This window comes from Megalops cyprinoides, chromosome 21 (assembly GCF_013368585.1).
Source record: "Megalops cyprinoides isolate fMegCyp1 chromosome 21, fMegCyp1.pri, whole genome shotgun sequence".
Lineage (NCBI taxonomy): Eukaryota > Metazoa > Chordata > Actinopteri > Elopiformes > Megalopidae > Megalops > Megalops cyprinoides.
In genome coordinates this window covers 21,987,542-22,005,431 of record NC_050603.1, presented here as the reverse complement: position 1 = coordinate 22,005,431, position 17,890 = coordinate 21,987,542, and the positions used below count along the sequence as shown (strand labels likewise).

Genomic DNA, 17,890 nt, shown 5'->3' with positions numbered 1-17,890 from the left:
CTACTGTAGATGATCTTCCTCTAACACGACAGTTCAAAGAAACACACTGACTAGGGCATTTAACAAATAATTATTTTTTTATTCCATGTTACATCCTATTATGAACAAGTGCTTGGTTTATGCATTACACAAGAGGTTCAAAAATATCCATCCTTCAAAAATGTAGATGTCATTACTTATTACTGCAACGTGGTGCAGTATTTACAAGTCCCTCCGCGTTTCTGCTGCAGCGTTGCATTATGGGTGAGCTGCAGGAGGGCTGGATATGTCTCTACTGTTGGCACATGCACATCAGCATGGAGAAGGAAATGTGTAGTGAGTACAAAAAAATTCAACACTGTGGTTTTGAATTACAAATTCAGTGCCTCGGCCACCTTCCTCTCTTCAGGAATACCATTTACCTAAAAAGGGCAGAAAGTGAGAAGTGATACTCCATATTAGTAACGTCAGGGGGGCTGGACTTTTATGTGTGTCCTTTCTGTTTTTCTCAGAGGTACTTACACAGTCCACAACCTTGTCTACATATAAATTCATTTTTTAATACCATATTTATGGCAAAGTTGCAACTAGCTGCCATAACATGCATTTATTTATTTATATTTATGATGAAATAAACTTGAATGTTGTTTAAGAAACAATAAAAAGCAATGCACAAAATGTGTTATAGAATGTCAGGGCCAAAACCCATTTTGAATTAACTGGATGATCCCCCTCCCCCACACATCACAGTATCTCCGATGATCACAGTCTCTGACATAGTGCATATGTGCATATACCACATCAATCACAGGTGACCAACTGTGAAGTATTTGCTGTGAAATGATAAGAGGTTACTTGAATTAAATAGACTGAGCTGAGCAAACAGGTTTGACTCGTTCAAACAATAATCAAAAGCAATATATTATACTTGCCTCCAGCCTTCGAAATGTTGACATACAATAATTATCTCCTTTGTTAGCATTAAATAAATGAACAAAATTTCAAGTTAAGGAATTGAAGTTATTGAATTATCAGTACATCAGCATGCACACTAGAGGGTGCCTTATATCTGAAAGGCCATTATATTTGAACACACTAAGAATTAATTTATATAGTTGCAGGCAATGGGAACATTTTCATCTGTGTTACATACTATAGAAAATTTGTGGGATCCCATGGAATCTGAGATGGGGACAGCACTTTGTCCTCACGGAAACATTTACCTTTAACTTACCTAAACATTTAACTTTTTGTTTAATTAACTTATTTTTAAACATTACAAATTTTATACTAACCTGGAGGCTGTTGTTGTGGAATCTGCATTTGATTTTGCAGATTTCTGTGGACAAAAAATAAAAATCTTTTATTAACAAATAAAAACAAAATCAATCATTTGCTACATTCCCCTCATATTCTAGAAGGACAGTGTTTGCAAAACAGTATGTCAGTTAATATTTAAGGTATGTTCAGTCCAAGTGCATTATCTGAATTCAAAGCAATGCTGCAAGCTCTTTTGTAAGTCTCCTATAGTTTTGCCAACAGTTTCTGCAAGAAATGGTGCATGAAACCACGGCCTTTTGTGAGAATAACCCACACTGTAATTCATTTAGCTACCACAATTTCACAGCCTACAACACAAAGCAATCATCTCTAGACACCAGACAAGTAAATAAACCATCCTTTCCTGACACCACAGGGGAGGGCGGAACTGAAAACATGATCCAACTCGCCCTGCCCCCGCCTGAAACCAGCAACTCCCCGAAACAGAATCATTAAGCGTCACTCACGTTTGCGTCTGCATCAGGGGCATGCTGGTGGTCTCATAGCTGTCCGGGTGGATGGGCGGGACCACCTCTCCGCTAACGGGGTGGAAGACGGGCAGGGTGGACAGGGGCCAGGAGATCTCGCGGTTCTTAGACATGGTCCTCAGCTCCTTGGTGGACTTCTGGATGGAGCTGTGGTGCACCAGCTGGATGCTGGGAAAGAGACGACACAGCGCATGTACTGAGCGCCCTCTCTCATGTCCAGCTCAGGTCTTCATTCATCATACAGGAAATCGAGCAGGAAATTTCTTATCTCAAGACCCCTCGTCCCCCGCCTGCTTGGAGCTTGTGTATGGGTGCAGAGGAGAATGCTTCCATGGGACCAATCACTTGTCTCCTGTTTTGGCCACAGTAAACTGAGGAGGCGGGCTCTGCGTTAATCTGATACTTCCTCCCTCCCTCAAGATTTACAGGCCTAGCTGAGGATTTCCCATGATGCCCAGCGGCTAGGAAATCTAACACCTCCCTCTGTTTCAGCAGCTTCCCACACAATGAAGTCGAAGTACACGGAAATGAGTGGATGGATGGTTTTGAATGTACGGACAAGCGGCACCATGAGGTGGGGGGGAGCTCTAAATTAAAAAGGGAAAGGCAAAAAAAGAAACAAAAAATCTGAAAAGAAACAAACCTATCAAAAAAAGGAAATAACTAAGCCAATAAATAGAAACAAAAGACGGACAGGAAAGATGACACTTACTCTGGTGTTTGCATGTTTCTTTTTTCCCTAGAAACAAAACAAAATTAATGAATTAAATACTAATATTAATAGTTAAGACATCCACACAGAAGCTAATGAGGAGCAAGACAGGTCAATGGCCGATGTGGGTGGGGCACATGGGACGGGGGGGGGGGGGGGGGGTTCGTTTCCCAAGTCTCAGTAGGTCAGACGGAGGAGGGACACAATGGCTCACAGACGATGACGGTGACGATGGTGGTGGTGATGGCAGTGGCAGTGACTAGAAGGATGGAGAAGCTGAGAAAACCATAAATGATGTCTAGGGCTGACTACTTCACGTGTAAATGCATGGCACACACACAGACCATGAGGCACTGCTTTTTAACAGAGACTTGTTCCCTCCCTTCCCAAAGGCTAGCTTTCTGGAGTAGTTTTTACTAAGAGACAACTTGTTTTAGACTGTCAGGAACTGGGTATTCAGAAATACAAGCTACATATAAAGACTCCCAGATTCCCAGATATCCACTAGGGAAACAATGGCTAACCTCACCCTCTGAAAATCCTAAATGCTGCTCCTAGTTTCTGAATGCTGTGCAACGAGGTTATTCTGCATACATGAGTTGTTGAACCCAAGCTCTTATTTCTGTGTGTGGCTGTTGAGATGTTTGTATATGCATGTGTGTGCATAATTACTGATTTGTGTATGTGTCAATATATCTGTGTGTGTGTGTGTGTGTGTGTGTGTGTGTGTGCGCGTGTGCGTGCTTGTGTGCGTGTGCCTCTGTGTATGTGTGTACGTGTATGTGAGTACGTGTGTGTGCGTATGTCTTTGTGTATGCGTGTACATGTGTGTGTGTATGTTCGTGTGTATACGTGTGTGTGTGTGTGTGTGAAAGTGTATGTGCGTGAGTGAGTGCATTCGTCTGTGTGTGTGTCTCTGTGAGTACGTGTGTGTGTCTCTGTGAGTGAGTGTATGTGTATGAGTGTGTATATCAGTGTGTGGGTACTATGAGTGTGTGTGTGTGAGTGTGTGTGTGTGTGTGTGCACTGTAGAAGCCTCAGAGCAGGAGCTGTACACTTACACCCCTTCACGCCGGCAGCACATGGAATAACCAAGGATGATGAAAAGGACCAGGGCTACGGCGGAGGGCACAGCCAGGGTGATCAGGAAGTCAGCAAAATAGTCCCTACTTTTCAGCGACTCGGAGGGGGGGTTATACTCCCCAATATCCGGCAGCACCCCTGGCCCGGGGTCCGGTCTGTCCCTGTGCACAGGGACCACTTTCGTGATGTCCACCTGGGGGGGGACAGAAGAGAGGGTCAGCAACCACTGTGCCACACACACACACACACACACACACTTCTATACTCAGTATCAGCCAACGTGAGAGTTGGTAACATGTCCAACACTGTGATGCAGTGCATATGTGAAATTCACTCTTCAAATTGTGAGAAAATTAATCACCTACTCTCAACAGCAACAGAAGGTGATCTATTACATCAGGATACATAACAGCAAGTGGCCTTTCCTTTCCTGATGTGACCAGGACAATGCTGGCCATTACTGTCTATTATAACAGGATAAGCTTTTACAAACAAATTTCCTTTGACTTCAATATTTGATCTTCTCTCTGATCTTTTGGCACAGTCAGGCTGGAACCTTTGCACATTAATAAGCCAAGCGTCATGGCTTCCTGAAAAGACACAAGGTACGCTTTTCCTGATGACGTGGATGCAGTAGAAATGTTTCCTTGTTAGACTTGCATGGCACGCAAACAGACAAGTTGCTTGTGAAATAACTGCACAACGTTACACCTATTCAGTAGCACGAATGCTCACGGTTCCACACGGTTTTGTGGTTAGGAGACAGGTCCAACTTGAAATCAGCATTCAAAGCACTGCTGTGAGCAGAACATTCACACTTGCATTTATTCATTAGACAGACGCCTTTGTCCAAATTTTTACAATGCCATGAGAGTGAGTAACATTAGGTGGAGGTAACAGCGAGTAACCATAGGCGACAAACACATGAAGTAACCCAAACGAAGTTCAGTGCAAAACTCACCTACTCTCAATACTTCACATTCAAGTGAATTCAACACACATAGCTAACAAACACATATGCTGTAGCTGTATTTGCAGACACTGCAGCCGGCCAACTGCAGCTAGTCAACGTTAAAGCGACTAGCGATTCAGTTACTGACAAAACGTTTCCCTTTCCTACTCAATGCTGCTGATTGTCTGTTAAGTTGCATACACTGTGCAGAAACCAGACGCCACAGATAATAAGATCAAAAATGCTGTTCCAAATGTTAGGCCCTTGCGCAATTATCATACAGCTGGCGTCTTTTGGGAGAGAAGCAACCGTCCAATCACAAGGGCCCGCGAGGCTTTTCCGCCGCTGCCAAAGTTAAAGGGTGTGTCTGTGCGTTGAAAGCAGCCACAAGGCTTAAGACAAGGCGGCTCGAGCCTGTATGGCATGTTCCAGAATGACTCAGAGCGCCGACCAATGACCTTTCAGAACCGGAGAGCATGTCCCACGAGGACAATAAAACAATGAAGTTTCCCCTAACGTCTTGTCAACCATAAAGACATAGTGAATGAGGCAAGAAAGATGGCATACGCTTGTAATGTTTTCATCAAACCACTGCAGCAGATTTGAATTGTGCGTATTTTAAATGTAAATTATATGTCTTTTCCTTTTGTGTAGAAGTGCAGATAATGTATTTGTTGGAATTACACCAAAAACCTTACAGTAAGCATTTTCATGTCATTGCATATGATTGTACTCATTCCTTCAATGTGCAGTAGAAAATAACAGTGTGTTGTTAGTGTTATTCACACCTCCGGGGATAGATGGCAGTAGAGGACTGAATGTGACTGACATGGTTGAAGGGGACCTTCTCTTTTCGAGAGTCTGTTTATTTTCAGACTTCGCTGCCTTAAGGTATGCAGTAGGAAGTTGTTGAATCACCGACGTGCAACAAATACACATGTCAATCTTACACAAATCATTTGCTTTTGAGCATGTTGCTTTTGACCTGCCATGAGATAAGGAGATTAGTATATCTCCTATATATATATAAGTCTATTAGAATATCAGCCTAAGGACTCCAGTCTATTAGAATATCAGCCTAAGGACTCCAGTCTATTAGAATATCAGCCTGGCTAGTGGATAATTTAGTCCATTACCACTTCCAGCCAGAGCCAAAAATCTCCCAATTTCCTTCATGGCAAGATCCTTGCTAAATGTAATTTCAGCACCCCCAGAACTGACTCAGAATCAGATTACCCATCCCAAATCCTAACCTTAACCATTTTGTGTAAATGGTGTTTGCAGATCCAGGATCAGTGCTCGAGGACAGAATCTATCCATCCCTCTCTTTCTGCTGTGTAATCCAGTGCGTGAAGTTAGTGCTGTCAGAGCTGATCCTACAGCGCCCCCTGGCCTCACCAGTGAGATTTTGCACCAGTCAATGTGGAACTGAGCCCGGAACTTCTTGTCGCAGCTGATGATGGGCTCCATCTCCTGGCTGCAGCGCAGCTGGTTCTGGGGGGTCTCCACCTCACGGAGACAAGAGGAGAACTGAACGTCTGCACCCACCATCACATACACCCTGCAAGGAGAAGCAGCTGAGGTCACAGAGAGCAGCAGCAGAGTACTGAAGTCACACACAGCCTTAAACTTCAGTATTGTAAACACCTTGCAGAGACACAGGGATCAAGGCTGGGCTTGTGAGACCCAGAAAGATCCCCTCTATTCCACACCCTAATATGACCAGTATTAGCCTGGGTTTTTCCAACAGCATCTTAGGCAGATAGCTGCTAAATGATTCACAATACTGTCCATACTAAATAATAATAACAACGATGATGCAGACAGTCCCTGCTTTACGACAATCCATGATTACAACACTCAGTCAAACACTGCTATTAATTGTATTATAACACTAATTCCAGATTTACCATGAGAGACAGACCAAACGGTATAAACATTTGGTCTTTGTTTTAGCTGGTTCTGTTGTCATTCTCAGTTTAGCTGTTTTTATTCATAGGCCCGTGAGGGGGAAGTATTTTATGCTTTGTATGTACGCTGTCTTACTTGCCCTGTCAAACGGCAGGCGAAGATTTACATCTTCCCATTTTCGGTATCGTTTCATTCCATATGACTGAATACATTTAAATGTGCAAACATCTACACAGAATTAATAGCTGCCTTAATCTCATATTTATTGGCCTTTTTGTGGAAAGAAGTGGGGACCACCTGAAACGTGAATGCACTTATTATCACCTCATATGCGGGCACCCACATTTATTTTACATAATCCAGTATTTAAAGCATTACGTGCGTGCAGAGCTGGCCAGTGAGTGCTTCTACCCCACACAGCTTTTTCTGAACACATTTGTACACTTTCAGTCAATCACACACTGCCACCCGAGTCACGTCAGGCCAGCAAAATTATCCAAAAGCTGCTTATCTCGCCGATGCTGAAGGGATTTCAGACATCCACGGCAGTTGGGGGGACAAACGGAACAAATGCTACGCCACTGGCAGAGGCCAGCTCTCTGACCAATGAGCCGCGCGACAGAACGACAGACAGCCAATGGCACGCGGTCAATACCGCCCTGGGAGAGCTACCGCACATGGCCTAACTGCTTTTGGGCAGCTTCGGGCCTGCCATCACCTAAAAAGGAAAATGGTGAATAATTCACAGGCGGTTTATCCCGACACGCCAGGGGAAGTCTCCTGAATGAAAGGCTTGCCCTGCTATCCTGTTTAAAAGGTCCTTTTAAAAGGGTGTGCTCTGGGAGGAGATAAAGCAGCTTGGATGGGCGTAAATGGCACTGATAGAACAGCTCTGTAAGGCCCCATGACTTGGTGCGAGCTCTGTGTGTCCTACTAAACACTTTCCCTGGGGTTGCTTTTGCACTTCCTTCCCAGGCAACCTCCCAGGCGCGCTGCCAGGCGATATGTCAAAAGCCAGAACGAGTTTACAAAAAGATCCCCCTGCATGCTATCCTTCCCTGAAGTGACGCTGAGGCGAGGTGCCTGGTAACCGAGACAAGCACTGGCTCATCTTACATCATGGCAAGGAAGTGGAACACGAGGCCCCAAACCTTACAAGCCAACAAACCCTCCCTGCTTTCTACTGGGAGGGGGAGAGAAAACACCTTTTTAAAAACAGCAGCAAGTCAGAATGCTCCAGAGGCAGTTAACCTGGGAAGAACCTGCCAATCTTCCCACATAAAAAGTTAAAACATGTATGGAGATGTCAAAAAAGCATAATTTATTGTAAATAAGATGGCTTAAAATGGGTAAAGCAGGCATATGTAATGGGGCTAAAACAGTTCAAACAAGAACTTAAAATGTTTCAATTAAGGCAGAAACCACACACAGCCCTTCTTGGCTCTTTCGTTACATTCTCCTGTTTCGTACAATCCCAATTCTCATTTATATCACCTTGTGGACGTGGATAATCAATTAAGTGCTTAACCAATTATCCAATGCCTGCTCAGCTATTCACATTCTAATTTTTCCAAACTGATAAAAGGTGAGACCGAGGACAGAAAGCTTTGCTGTCGCAAGGTTTGTAAACATTTGTAACAGAGCCCTGAACACAAATACACATTAATACAACAAATGCAAACAGCAGGGAAAATGTGTCCATATTTGTGAAGATCAAATAACCACAGCACACAACCAATCAATAAGCGGATTACTGGAGAACCTACAGCTGGGGGAAAAAAATGAACATATGCCCATTCACTGAACTTCTGTGCTCATTTAACAATTTTCAAGCAATTATTGTCTCTTCAAATTATTTTGTTTCCAACACATGCAGTATACCCTGTACCCCAGTACACACTGTAACAAAATTAAGCCTATAATTAATCTAAACCTTGGGTGCCCTTTAACACAGCACAGAACTTACATTACTATTAATCCTTGGCTAATGTTAGACACATACTATAAGTTACATTACATTATTTAGCAGACGCTCTTACCCAGAGCGACTAGGGTACAGGGTATAAGGGTACAGTTCTTTACAATGTTATCCATTTATACAGCTGAATATTTACTGAGGCAATTTTGGGTTAAGTACCTTGCCCAAGGGTACAGCAGCAGTGTCCCAGCGTGGAATCGAACTGCCAACCTTTCGGTTATGAGTCCTACTCCTAAACACTATGCTACACAGTTCAGTTCTAGAAGTTCTAAAGTACTAACATTTTTCTATAGCGCCTCTGATGTTGAGCCTCTCTACGACAGATGTTCTTATGACCCATTATGACAGAGTCATTTTGATTGGAGGAGAAGAGTTCCCCACCCCCCCAGCCCTTCATCTCCGGGGCCCCTGTGGGTGGTGGGACACACGTGCAAGCTCACCCTTCTTTCAGGTCGTTGATGGGCAGAGGGACGCGGCCGCCCCGGTCCAGCGCCGACGTGATGTTGATGGCGTTCAGGCGCTCCGGCTGCCAAACGTTCTTCACCGCCCCCAGGAAGTCCCCCAGAACCTCGCTGGCCAGCATCTCCTCCACATTCATGTTTTTGATGAAGAACTCCGCCTGGTACGGCAAGGGGAACTCTGCCACGGGAAGGGGAGGGGGCGGGGGTGAGAAAGAGGGAGGGGTCAGCGGCGACAGCAACTGGGAGTGCCGAGCTAACAGCGAGAAGGCGTTCAGGGTGAGTGCCAAGCAGCCACACAGCTACTCTGGCTTTATTTCTGATGTGGCTAAGGGCAGGCTCATGCAGTCCAGGCATCATTGTTACGCCAATGAGAGCTGTGGTTACCCACAGAGATATCCCCGCTCTGCCGTGACCAGCTGTGTGTTCTAAAACTCATGGCTTAGTCTAGTTCAGGACCTGAAGGTGTGAGGTGGGAGGGGTGTACTATTTAGAAAGTAAATCTCTGTTATTAATGTCAGCTACCTTGGAAAGATGGTGAGCACCTTTATTCACTCTCTATTCATGCCATTTTGTGTATATGTCATAGAGTGTACCACTTTAGAGGAAAAGCTGAAAGCACAGATCTTTAACCTAACAATGGGGCAGGAAAACAGTGGCATAGTAACCTGTTTAGAAGGAAAGGTTAAACAGAAACAGCCTGTTCTAATGCCAAATAAAACAGCAGTCACCTAAAGTGAAAAGAATGTAGAAATGAGCTAGTTTCCACAGCGGATTTCCGACTGTGAGCTAGGCCCTTACCTTCAGTGGACATGATATTTATGACCAAGTTGTGCCTGGCGGTTTCGAACGTTCGTCTGTTATAGGCAGTAATCTGCAACACACAAGGGTGAAAGTTTAAGCTCCGATTAGGGCAGCTTATACGAGCGGCTCTCCGGAGCTGTCCGGACTAGACGCATACATACAGAGCAAGCGCAGGGAGAGCCAGGAATTGGGGCACATTGAGAATGCTCCCAATGCGAACTGAAAGCCAGGGGGACAGCTGGACAGAGGCAGAGTAATTGAGAAAGCTATGGAATTTTAGCTTGAGCGTGAGGGTAATGTACACACTGTCACAACATTATGTGAACATTACACTGACTTGGGGGACGGGGACGGGGGGGGCTTTGCATTTAATGATACAAATGAAAAAAAAAAGCACTCAATGGAGGAAACATTAGAAGAACAGAACAGAAGCTATCAGGTACATGACACAACACATAAACCCTGTGGTCAAATTGCAAACCAGAGCCAAAGAGCAGATTGTCACATTCAGTTTGTGGCCCCTTAATTATTTTTTTGAAGTTGAAGCTGAAAAATGAACAGATTGTCCCTCTGTGATCACAGCCATGATGGGAGTTGTATACCGGGTGACAGTACCTCAATGATGGTCGGCTTGCCCACATGCTCCGCCGTAGGGGACCCATAAAGCACCCCGTCGCTGTACGGAGTTCTCTGGATGTAGCGCAGCCATCCCGGTCTGTCTGGATACCCCATTAGGTTGGTGTTAAATGTGATGGGATCATTGCTGGCATCACCTATGCGGTCCATTGAGACAACATAACAAAATATGTCAGAGACCCAGCAAATCTGTTTCTACACTCTTTAAATGAAGAGGTACATTTCCAATCAGATAGCATTTATCATTTTGTCAGTTATCTCTGCTGCCGTGTAAAACTTTCACTCCTTTTCATGTGTTAAATGCAGTGATGTTTGAGATTGTGCATTTGCTTTAACTACTGCCCTTACCCTGGATGGCTGACATCGTTTGAATTTTAATATACTATGAACTCATGACGCTGGATAATTACTAGAGCAGTTCCGCTTCAGAACCTCGCTCAAGTCTACATTAACACTGTCATAAGCAGGATTTGAATCTGCAGCCTCCCTGTGTTACCACACTGCTGCCCATCCAACTGGGAATACACTTTACAGCAAGGAAACAGACATTAGGTCTAAAGGTGATACTTCATATACGATATTTTCTATTTAGACGAGGTCACTTGACAGACTCTTTTGACCAGAATAACATGCAAAGCAAAGATATAAAAGCACAAAACAAGTGACCACTCTAAAGATGACTTCTGTGTATTATGTGTAATTCTAAAACATGAATGAGAAATTGAAATGAACAGAACATATTTTAAAAAAATGTAAAAATATGACACAGAGGCACTGCTCGTACCAGGCTTTGGGTAGGGAGGGAACTCCCCTTTAAAGTACTCCCTCTCCAGCACGTGGACGAAGAGCACTCCTGCCGAGGGGTAGACGTTGCGGTCGCCGTGCGACCGAGACAGGACGATGACCACTGGAGCGGGGTGGGAGGGAGGGGGAGAGAGAGAGACGATTAATGACCGCCTGGTGCGTGTGCGTCATTATTCCGATTACTCGAATTAACCTGTTACTCCACGGGTGCGTTCGCACGCACACGACACGCTTAAGTCGGATTCTGTTTCCCCGCGTCCAACAGGGCAAACCCCAATCCGCTGGATATCCTGCTTTTCAAAACCGACCATCAATTTGACAGACGTGTGTGGGGAAAAAAAAAAACATTTGTGCCTTAACCGCAAATCCCGTTTAGCCCCGCGTGTGGGGTGGCTCACAGAGAGGGCATTATATCAGAAATACGCGGAATTCCTCGCCGAGCAGATGACAACCTCAGGGCGGGAGACCAGCTCAGCGCTCGCATTCCGCAGGCCGAAATTCCTCCAGCGCTCATGTGCTGCCTCCGCCATGACTGCGCTCTCTGTTCTAACTCAGCTTGATGTGCGCTCGCTCGCCGAGCCTTTACTCAGTAAAGCTTTCCATTTAAAAATAAAGACACTTGAATGGGTTATGTAAGGTGGTGCTGCTATTGCTATGTGTCACTGGGCTCTTGAAAAGACGAACCACTAACCACCCAATGAGTTATTTTTTACAGTAGGTTGTACTGTGGCTCTGTCTTTGATCAATGTGAGTGAGCGTTCTGAGGAATATTGGTTACGATGTGTCTGGGGTGCTAATCCCTTGAGATGCACCGTTCAAAACGCATCACATCCAACATTGTTCTAAGAACACTTACACATTTTTCTCCGTTATTGCATTATTATGACCGGAACAATGCTAATTAAGGAATGTTAGAAGGGGTGGGGATACACTGAAGTACACAACATTTAATATTTCTGAGAGATTAGTGCACAGACATATTACAACAGCACCACACTCAATGCCTCTAACAGACAGCAGTAACAAATAACCATTTCAAAGGCAAGTATATCCCAAGGGCCCCGAGATACACGGTGAGATACGAAGCACACACTGTAATGAGAGTTCAGAGGCACACGGGGATCCAGGCTTATATCCGAGTCCATGGCCAGATGGCCTACATGCCTGTGCATTCGCTTTAATGAAATCATTTCCAGTTAGGATCAGAGGACTGCGGCCGATCCAGGGAGCGCGACTACCACGCGGCGTGTGGCTCGCACTCTGAGCTTACGTAATACAGCCAAGTGCATCATCTCCTGCCGCACCAACGCGTAGAAAATACAGCCTTGTGGCTGAAGATAGGAAATAGTGCTCCGAAATGACCCAGCCGAGATTGAGGTTGCGATCGTGAGAGGGAAACGCAATTTTCCTCCATCCACTGCCAATTTCCATTTTCGCATTTTGGTCTTGGAGTGCTGGGATCCATTTAATGCACTGCCATAAATCCGATATATTTACACTCCTCATTCCTGAAGACCACAGGTCATTTATTGCACATCTGAGTGAAGCCTAAGGACCTGTTTATCTCTGGCTTTCAGCTGTTTGTGGCATCGTACATAGTTTACGATGAAAGCCCTCTATATACAAACAATAACCCTCTTCTGCACTTCCTTGAGTTGGATAATACTCCCTTCTCTGCTAAGGTGTTTCTTCCACCTCAGTGAAAGAGAGTTCTTCTCTGAAGAATCACAGATCGTTTACACATTATATACAAAAATTACAACAAAGAACACATCTCAGGGGTGACCCAGCAGTTGTTACAAAAAAACAAACTGAACAGATTTCCCTTAAAATGTGGCTTGATAAATGTTTGGTCTCTCAAGACAAACACTTTCCCTGTTTTTTCCCCAAAGAACACTAAAGGTGCCCTTGACTCAAAATTCTACTCTCACTGGACTGCCATACATCGTCACACTAAATAGTATAGGCCTATAGGCCTTGCATTGGAACTGCCTGTTTGAGACCAAGAAAGCCCTGTTGTAGCCAACTATAATTTTGCACAAAGATCTACCATGTCAGCACAGACCAGGTGGGAACAAAGTCAATTCTATTCAGAGGGCTGTGTGTCTGATAAAATTTGTTCCACTAAATTTCCCAGTCTTAATATGTCCAATTAGTTACTCAGAGATATGCCCATTTGCCTGTGCATTTCCCAAACTGTGCTATAATCTTACATCATGACTTATTACTCACAAAAAGTCTTGAGAAAAATGAGTAAATGATTAAGAGAAACAAAGTAATTACTTAAGAAATTAGCAGAAGCTGGGCCAAAAACCTTACAGCCATCCAGGAATTAATCTTGATGCTTGTGGCACAGGAAGCATCATGTCAATTAGCAATGTAGCCAAATAAAGGACCCTAAATTTGGTGTGTGGAAAGTGCTAAAACAGATGCCCCCCTCCAGTTAACCTTGGCATTCCTGCTAAGATACAAGCTCAATGCTGATCAATAGCTAAGATAGTCCAGGATGAGACCTTTCAGACATTCTTATGCCTGGCAGTCAGTAAACAAGACTGTCTCTAGGTGATGAATACCTTTTAATATATTACCCATTAAAGGTTAATGCTAAACTTTGCCACTGGCTAATCATGTGGGCTGGTTACACACCTTCATCAGTCACGCCTAACACAGCTTGGTGACAGTTGTACAGTGAGAACAGACAAGCACCGAATACGCATTTACAGACTCTGGTAAGGAAAAAGATACTTCACCAATGTGATATAACGTAGGTCATCTCAAGCTTTACGCTTTCAGAGGACGTCCCCTCGAAACAGCTGCGGTCCTCATAAATTGGCTTGTGGTTTCCCCCACAGGCGAACTCACGTGCTATTCACAAACAAAATCCCTGACTTCCTTGCATTGCAGCCGCTGGCCTTTGCCCTCGCTGTTCGAAGTGCCTCAGAGTAAGCTTTCCTGTGAGTTCTCCCTATGTGACCGCGCAGCAGGCAGCCCACACTGGGGCTCAGAGAACACCACTTCTGCCTATCAGCCTCATCACACCGGACTGAGGTAACTCTAAAACTCTTTTCCCAATCGGGGCTGGGGCCAAGATTTTACAACTGGTAAAGGAAAACATAAGACCTTCCTGACGTAACTGTGAACACAGTTTAACATACTACTGTATATGCAGCCAGCACTAAAAGCCCAGAGCGAACATTTCTGACAGTGTCAGCTAGATGGATGTGCCATGTTTCTCAAATCAGCACCTCAAATGTTTGGGAATGTTTTCCGGTAGGAGTCTTGACTTCATAATTCAACATCTTTTTGGCTGAGAAGTGCTCAAGCTGACTGATGGAAGTAAAATCAAGGGCGTAGGTTTGCATATGATAGAGACATATCCCTACCAATATTTTGGGAGGACAGAATTGTCCCTACCAATATTTGAGCAAACTCGTTCGCATTATCTTTGGACTGAAGTCACATTAGATAATTCCGATGTGCCCTCGGTTGCTGTGTCCCTACCAATGTTGAGACCAAACCTACGCCCTTGAGTAAAATCAAGTATAATTTGAGCTCCAGGCCACTGTTCTGTTCAGAAAACAATTTAGAAAGGTGAAAATTTGCTACCATACATTTTAACAATAGAGTATGTTCCAGAAATGTTCTGTGCTTCACATATTAGGATTATGTATTCTGATTATTACAGTTATAGGCCAAATATGCTAACTTTCCTTTCACAACATTATAAAAAGTATATTATTCACTTGGTTTATGTCATTTTCCATAACATATTCTTCTGAAGGAAATACTGATTTATACCCTGTACTTGCCACTGTGTGTGTGTGTGTGTGTGTATTGGAGAGAAGGAGACAGCAATTTATTAAATACATTAGCGGAATATATTACATAAAACATTTATACTTATCCGGAGGCAACACAGAGGAGGTAAAGACTTGTAGATTAAAGCGTTGCGGTAGTGCGTTCTGCATGTAAGCATTGAAGAGGGATGACACTGGCGGGTATCAGTGTGTTAAGAGACTGGGGAGATGGCGAGGGCACACGCCCTCACTCACTCACCATTCCTCTGCACGGCAGATGATCTCACTTTATGGCCCAAATAATGCCGGATTTGGCTTCTCCATGACATGTCGTCATGTGTAGAATCAGCAGAACGGACTAAGTAAGCTTTAGTTTCAACACAGAGTAGAAAGATGTATAATGCATTTGCTTTTTGCAATCTGTGCGATTGTTCCTTGAAAGCTGCTACCTAGCTTGCTGGCTAATTTAGCTGCCTAGCAAGCTACTGTTGTTGGCCAGCACAGAACCTTCCATTTTAAGAATCCAAAGTGATGTCCTACATCTTTCTTCCTAAAAAGTAGCTTACGGCTACTATAATGAAGAAAAACTGTATTGCATGATTATTTCAATTATCTAAGCAACAGTCTGTGCATGTATTGATCATTCTTAACGCTGGCTACCAGAACCAGATAGCTAGACCATTAACGTTACTAGAATAGAGCTAATTTTAGCTAGTTGGATATAAATAAAAGGTAACGTTGGCTAAACAGGTACTTAGCAAGCTAATTTGTTAGAGCAGCCAACGTTCAGTGCTGACGAATAAACAGCATTGTGTTTTTCAGTGATCGTCTTCAAGAAAATTGCTCTTTTTCTCTGAAATGTTCATGTTTTCCATTACGGTCCTTGTAATTGCTCCCTAGTTAGCTATAGCTTTCTTGTAGGTAGGTGGCTAACTAGCTAGCAAATCAAAGCTAAACATCACAGATCGTACAACATTTCCATTTGAATAAATACATACCCGCGGCAAGCCATAGGAGAATGCCAACGGAGTCCATGGCGTGTTTAAGTAATGTAAGAAATATTTACATTTAAGCCGATTTCTCATTAACCGCTAAGCGATCGCTGCCGTTTGACAGCTCCAAGCATCCCCTTGTTAAATTCCTCCCACAGCCTCTCTCCCAGCGCATTGTGGGAGCTGCCTGCGCTCCGGTTGGTTGGAACATCTGGCGCAGATGTTGGAAAATAAGATGCCATGTTTAAGCTGGGGACTGAAGAAATGTCTCCGCTCCAGTGCATTGGGATGTGTAGGAAAGCCACCGCCTTTGCTCTGTGTGCTTATTATTACTATTATGGTGAACGGAAAATCTCAACAGTTAGGTTTGTAAGTGTATGTCGTAATTACAAGAGGGCTTTAAACTAGACTGCCGAGCACTGTTCGAATAGACTGCAAATGCTTTAATTATGAATTTAATTATATCATTCCGTTATGTGGGCCTATAATGAGACTCTTGAATAGTGAATCAAACATAATGTGTATGTTATATTGGACAGCAGAAAAGTCTGTAGCCTAAAGTTTTTTACTTTTTAATGGAAACCTTCATGACCTTGTCGCAACAGGGTGGACGTATAAGTAACAACCCATTGTCTCAGAATTTTGTAAATTTATTATCAGATTTAATGCTTATTTTATACTTTTAGCTATGCTAGACAGTCAGACAGAAACAGACAGACAGACAGACAGATAGATAGATCAGCCAAAATGGACTTGACAGGGAGAGAGTCCGTGAGAGATTGAGGTAACAGAGTGTATTTTTACAATCAATATTGTCACAAGACACTCTACATATATCATAGTGCATTTTCCAGAGAGGATAATAAAAAAATAAAAAATAAATAAATAAAAAACAGAAAACCCGGGCCAATCGGGGAAAAAATGGAAAATTATTCCCTGACCCCGGGAAACTGAAGTCAAGAGACTCATGGAAAATAATAATAGAATAACTATAGAAAACATAAAATTAGCATAACACACCAGGCATCACTTAATCTCAACAGTTCATAAAAATTTTTCCATTCAACAGCCAGTGAGGTGGATAGGGGATCAAAATATTGACCTCAGGCAGATAATGAGTGCGGACCCTCCTTCTTAGAGTGGAAGGTGCAGCAGTGGTCCAGGCATGATATTCTGAATCTGAATCTGAAAAGATCATCAGTATCTGACTACAGACATGATCACAGCCTGCAACGGGGAACAAGGGGGGGTATAAAGCAGCTGAAGGTCCTGAATATACTGTGTGTGTGTGTGTGTGTGTGTGTGTGAGAGAGAGAGAGAGAGAGAGAGAGAAATGTTGTACTTTTGAGTTCATTGATAAGTCAACTTTATGTTTAGCATCCTCCAATTACTGTCTGTCACTAAATGTACAATGTCAATAAAAATAGAAACTTGTTCTAACATGGTCAAATCAATTTCTTAACAGTGCGCCATAAGTACAATATCATTTCAACCATTTAACCAGGTGTGTTGAATAATTCAGACATTGGTAAACAACATACTGCACAGTGTTACCCTTCCCCCCTTACGGCAGTGTCCACAGAACAAAGAGAGAAAAGAGCAGAGTAACAAAGCAGAGTAAGTGTGGACAAACAACTGTTATGGCCATGAACTCCAAAAATACAATGTGCAATGGACTGTATAATTATAAAAATGTATATATAATATGTATTATGAGAGCTGCAATCTTAGCACTGACTAGGTTGACTTTTTGGATATGACGTCAGAGAATGTTAAGGAATTCATTTAATTGAGTCCCAACAGTTATTTTTTACTTTTTTTTTCATTTTGAATGCTATCAACTGTATGAGGGAATGATAAATTGTATCAAATACATCTGTCTTCTGGAGAGTGTGCACCAATCAATACCGAACTTGAATGTTTGCAAAGATCCCTTCCCCCAGCTCATAAACCTGTCCGTAAAGAGGTCGGAGTGA

General features: G+C 43.4%; 1 protein-coding gene across 3 annotated transcripts; it reads right to left on the bottom strand.

Annotated features, from left to right (window-relative positions):
* Positions 1-89: 89 nt before the first annotated feature.
* On the bottom strand, positions 90-16,060 carry sgce (sarcoglycan, epsilon). 3 transcript variants are annotated; one of them, XM_036555476.1, is made up of 12 exons: positions 15,921-16,060; positions 11,106-11,228; positions 10,301-10,458; positions 9,683-9,755; positions 8,864-9,062; positions 5,933-6,095; positions 3,561-3,775; positions 2,500-2,526; positions 1,767-1,955; positions 1,275-1,318; positions 912-949; positions 90-401 (listed from the first exon to the last, which is right to left on the bottom strand). In XM_036555476.1, exons 1-12 carry the CDS (start codon positions 15,955-15,957, stop codon positions 351-353), a joined length of 1,317 nt encoding a protein of 438 aa, XP_036411369.1. In that variant the 5' UTR covers positions 15,958-16,060; the 3' UTR covers positions 90-350. The 3 variants fall into 3 exon arrangements, with proteins under 3 accessions (XP_036411369.1, XP_036411371.1, XP_036411370.1); XM_036555478.1 differs by lacking the exon at positions 912-949; XM_036555477.1 differs by lacking the exon at positions 2,500-2,526.
* Between the last annotated feature and the right edge of the window lie 1,830 nt (positions 16,061-17,890).

What these genes read in the sequence shown, in the direction of transcription:
- sgce (XM_036555476.1), bottom strand. Translation starts at nt 15,957, where the DNA reads ATGGACTCCGTTGGCATTCTCCTATGGCTTGCCGCGG. An exon ending in CCCTCCCTACCCAAAGCCTG is followed by an intron (nt 10,459 to 11,105) that starts GTACGAGCAGTG and finishes TGGACCGCATAG; the next exon opens with GTGATGCCAGCAATGATCCC. An exon ending in TCCACAACAACAGCCTCCAG is followed by an intron (nt 950 to 1,274) that starts GTTAGTATAAAA and finishes ATGCTAACAAAG; the next exon opens with GAGATAATTATTGTATGTCA.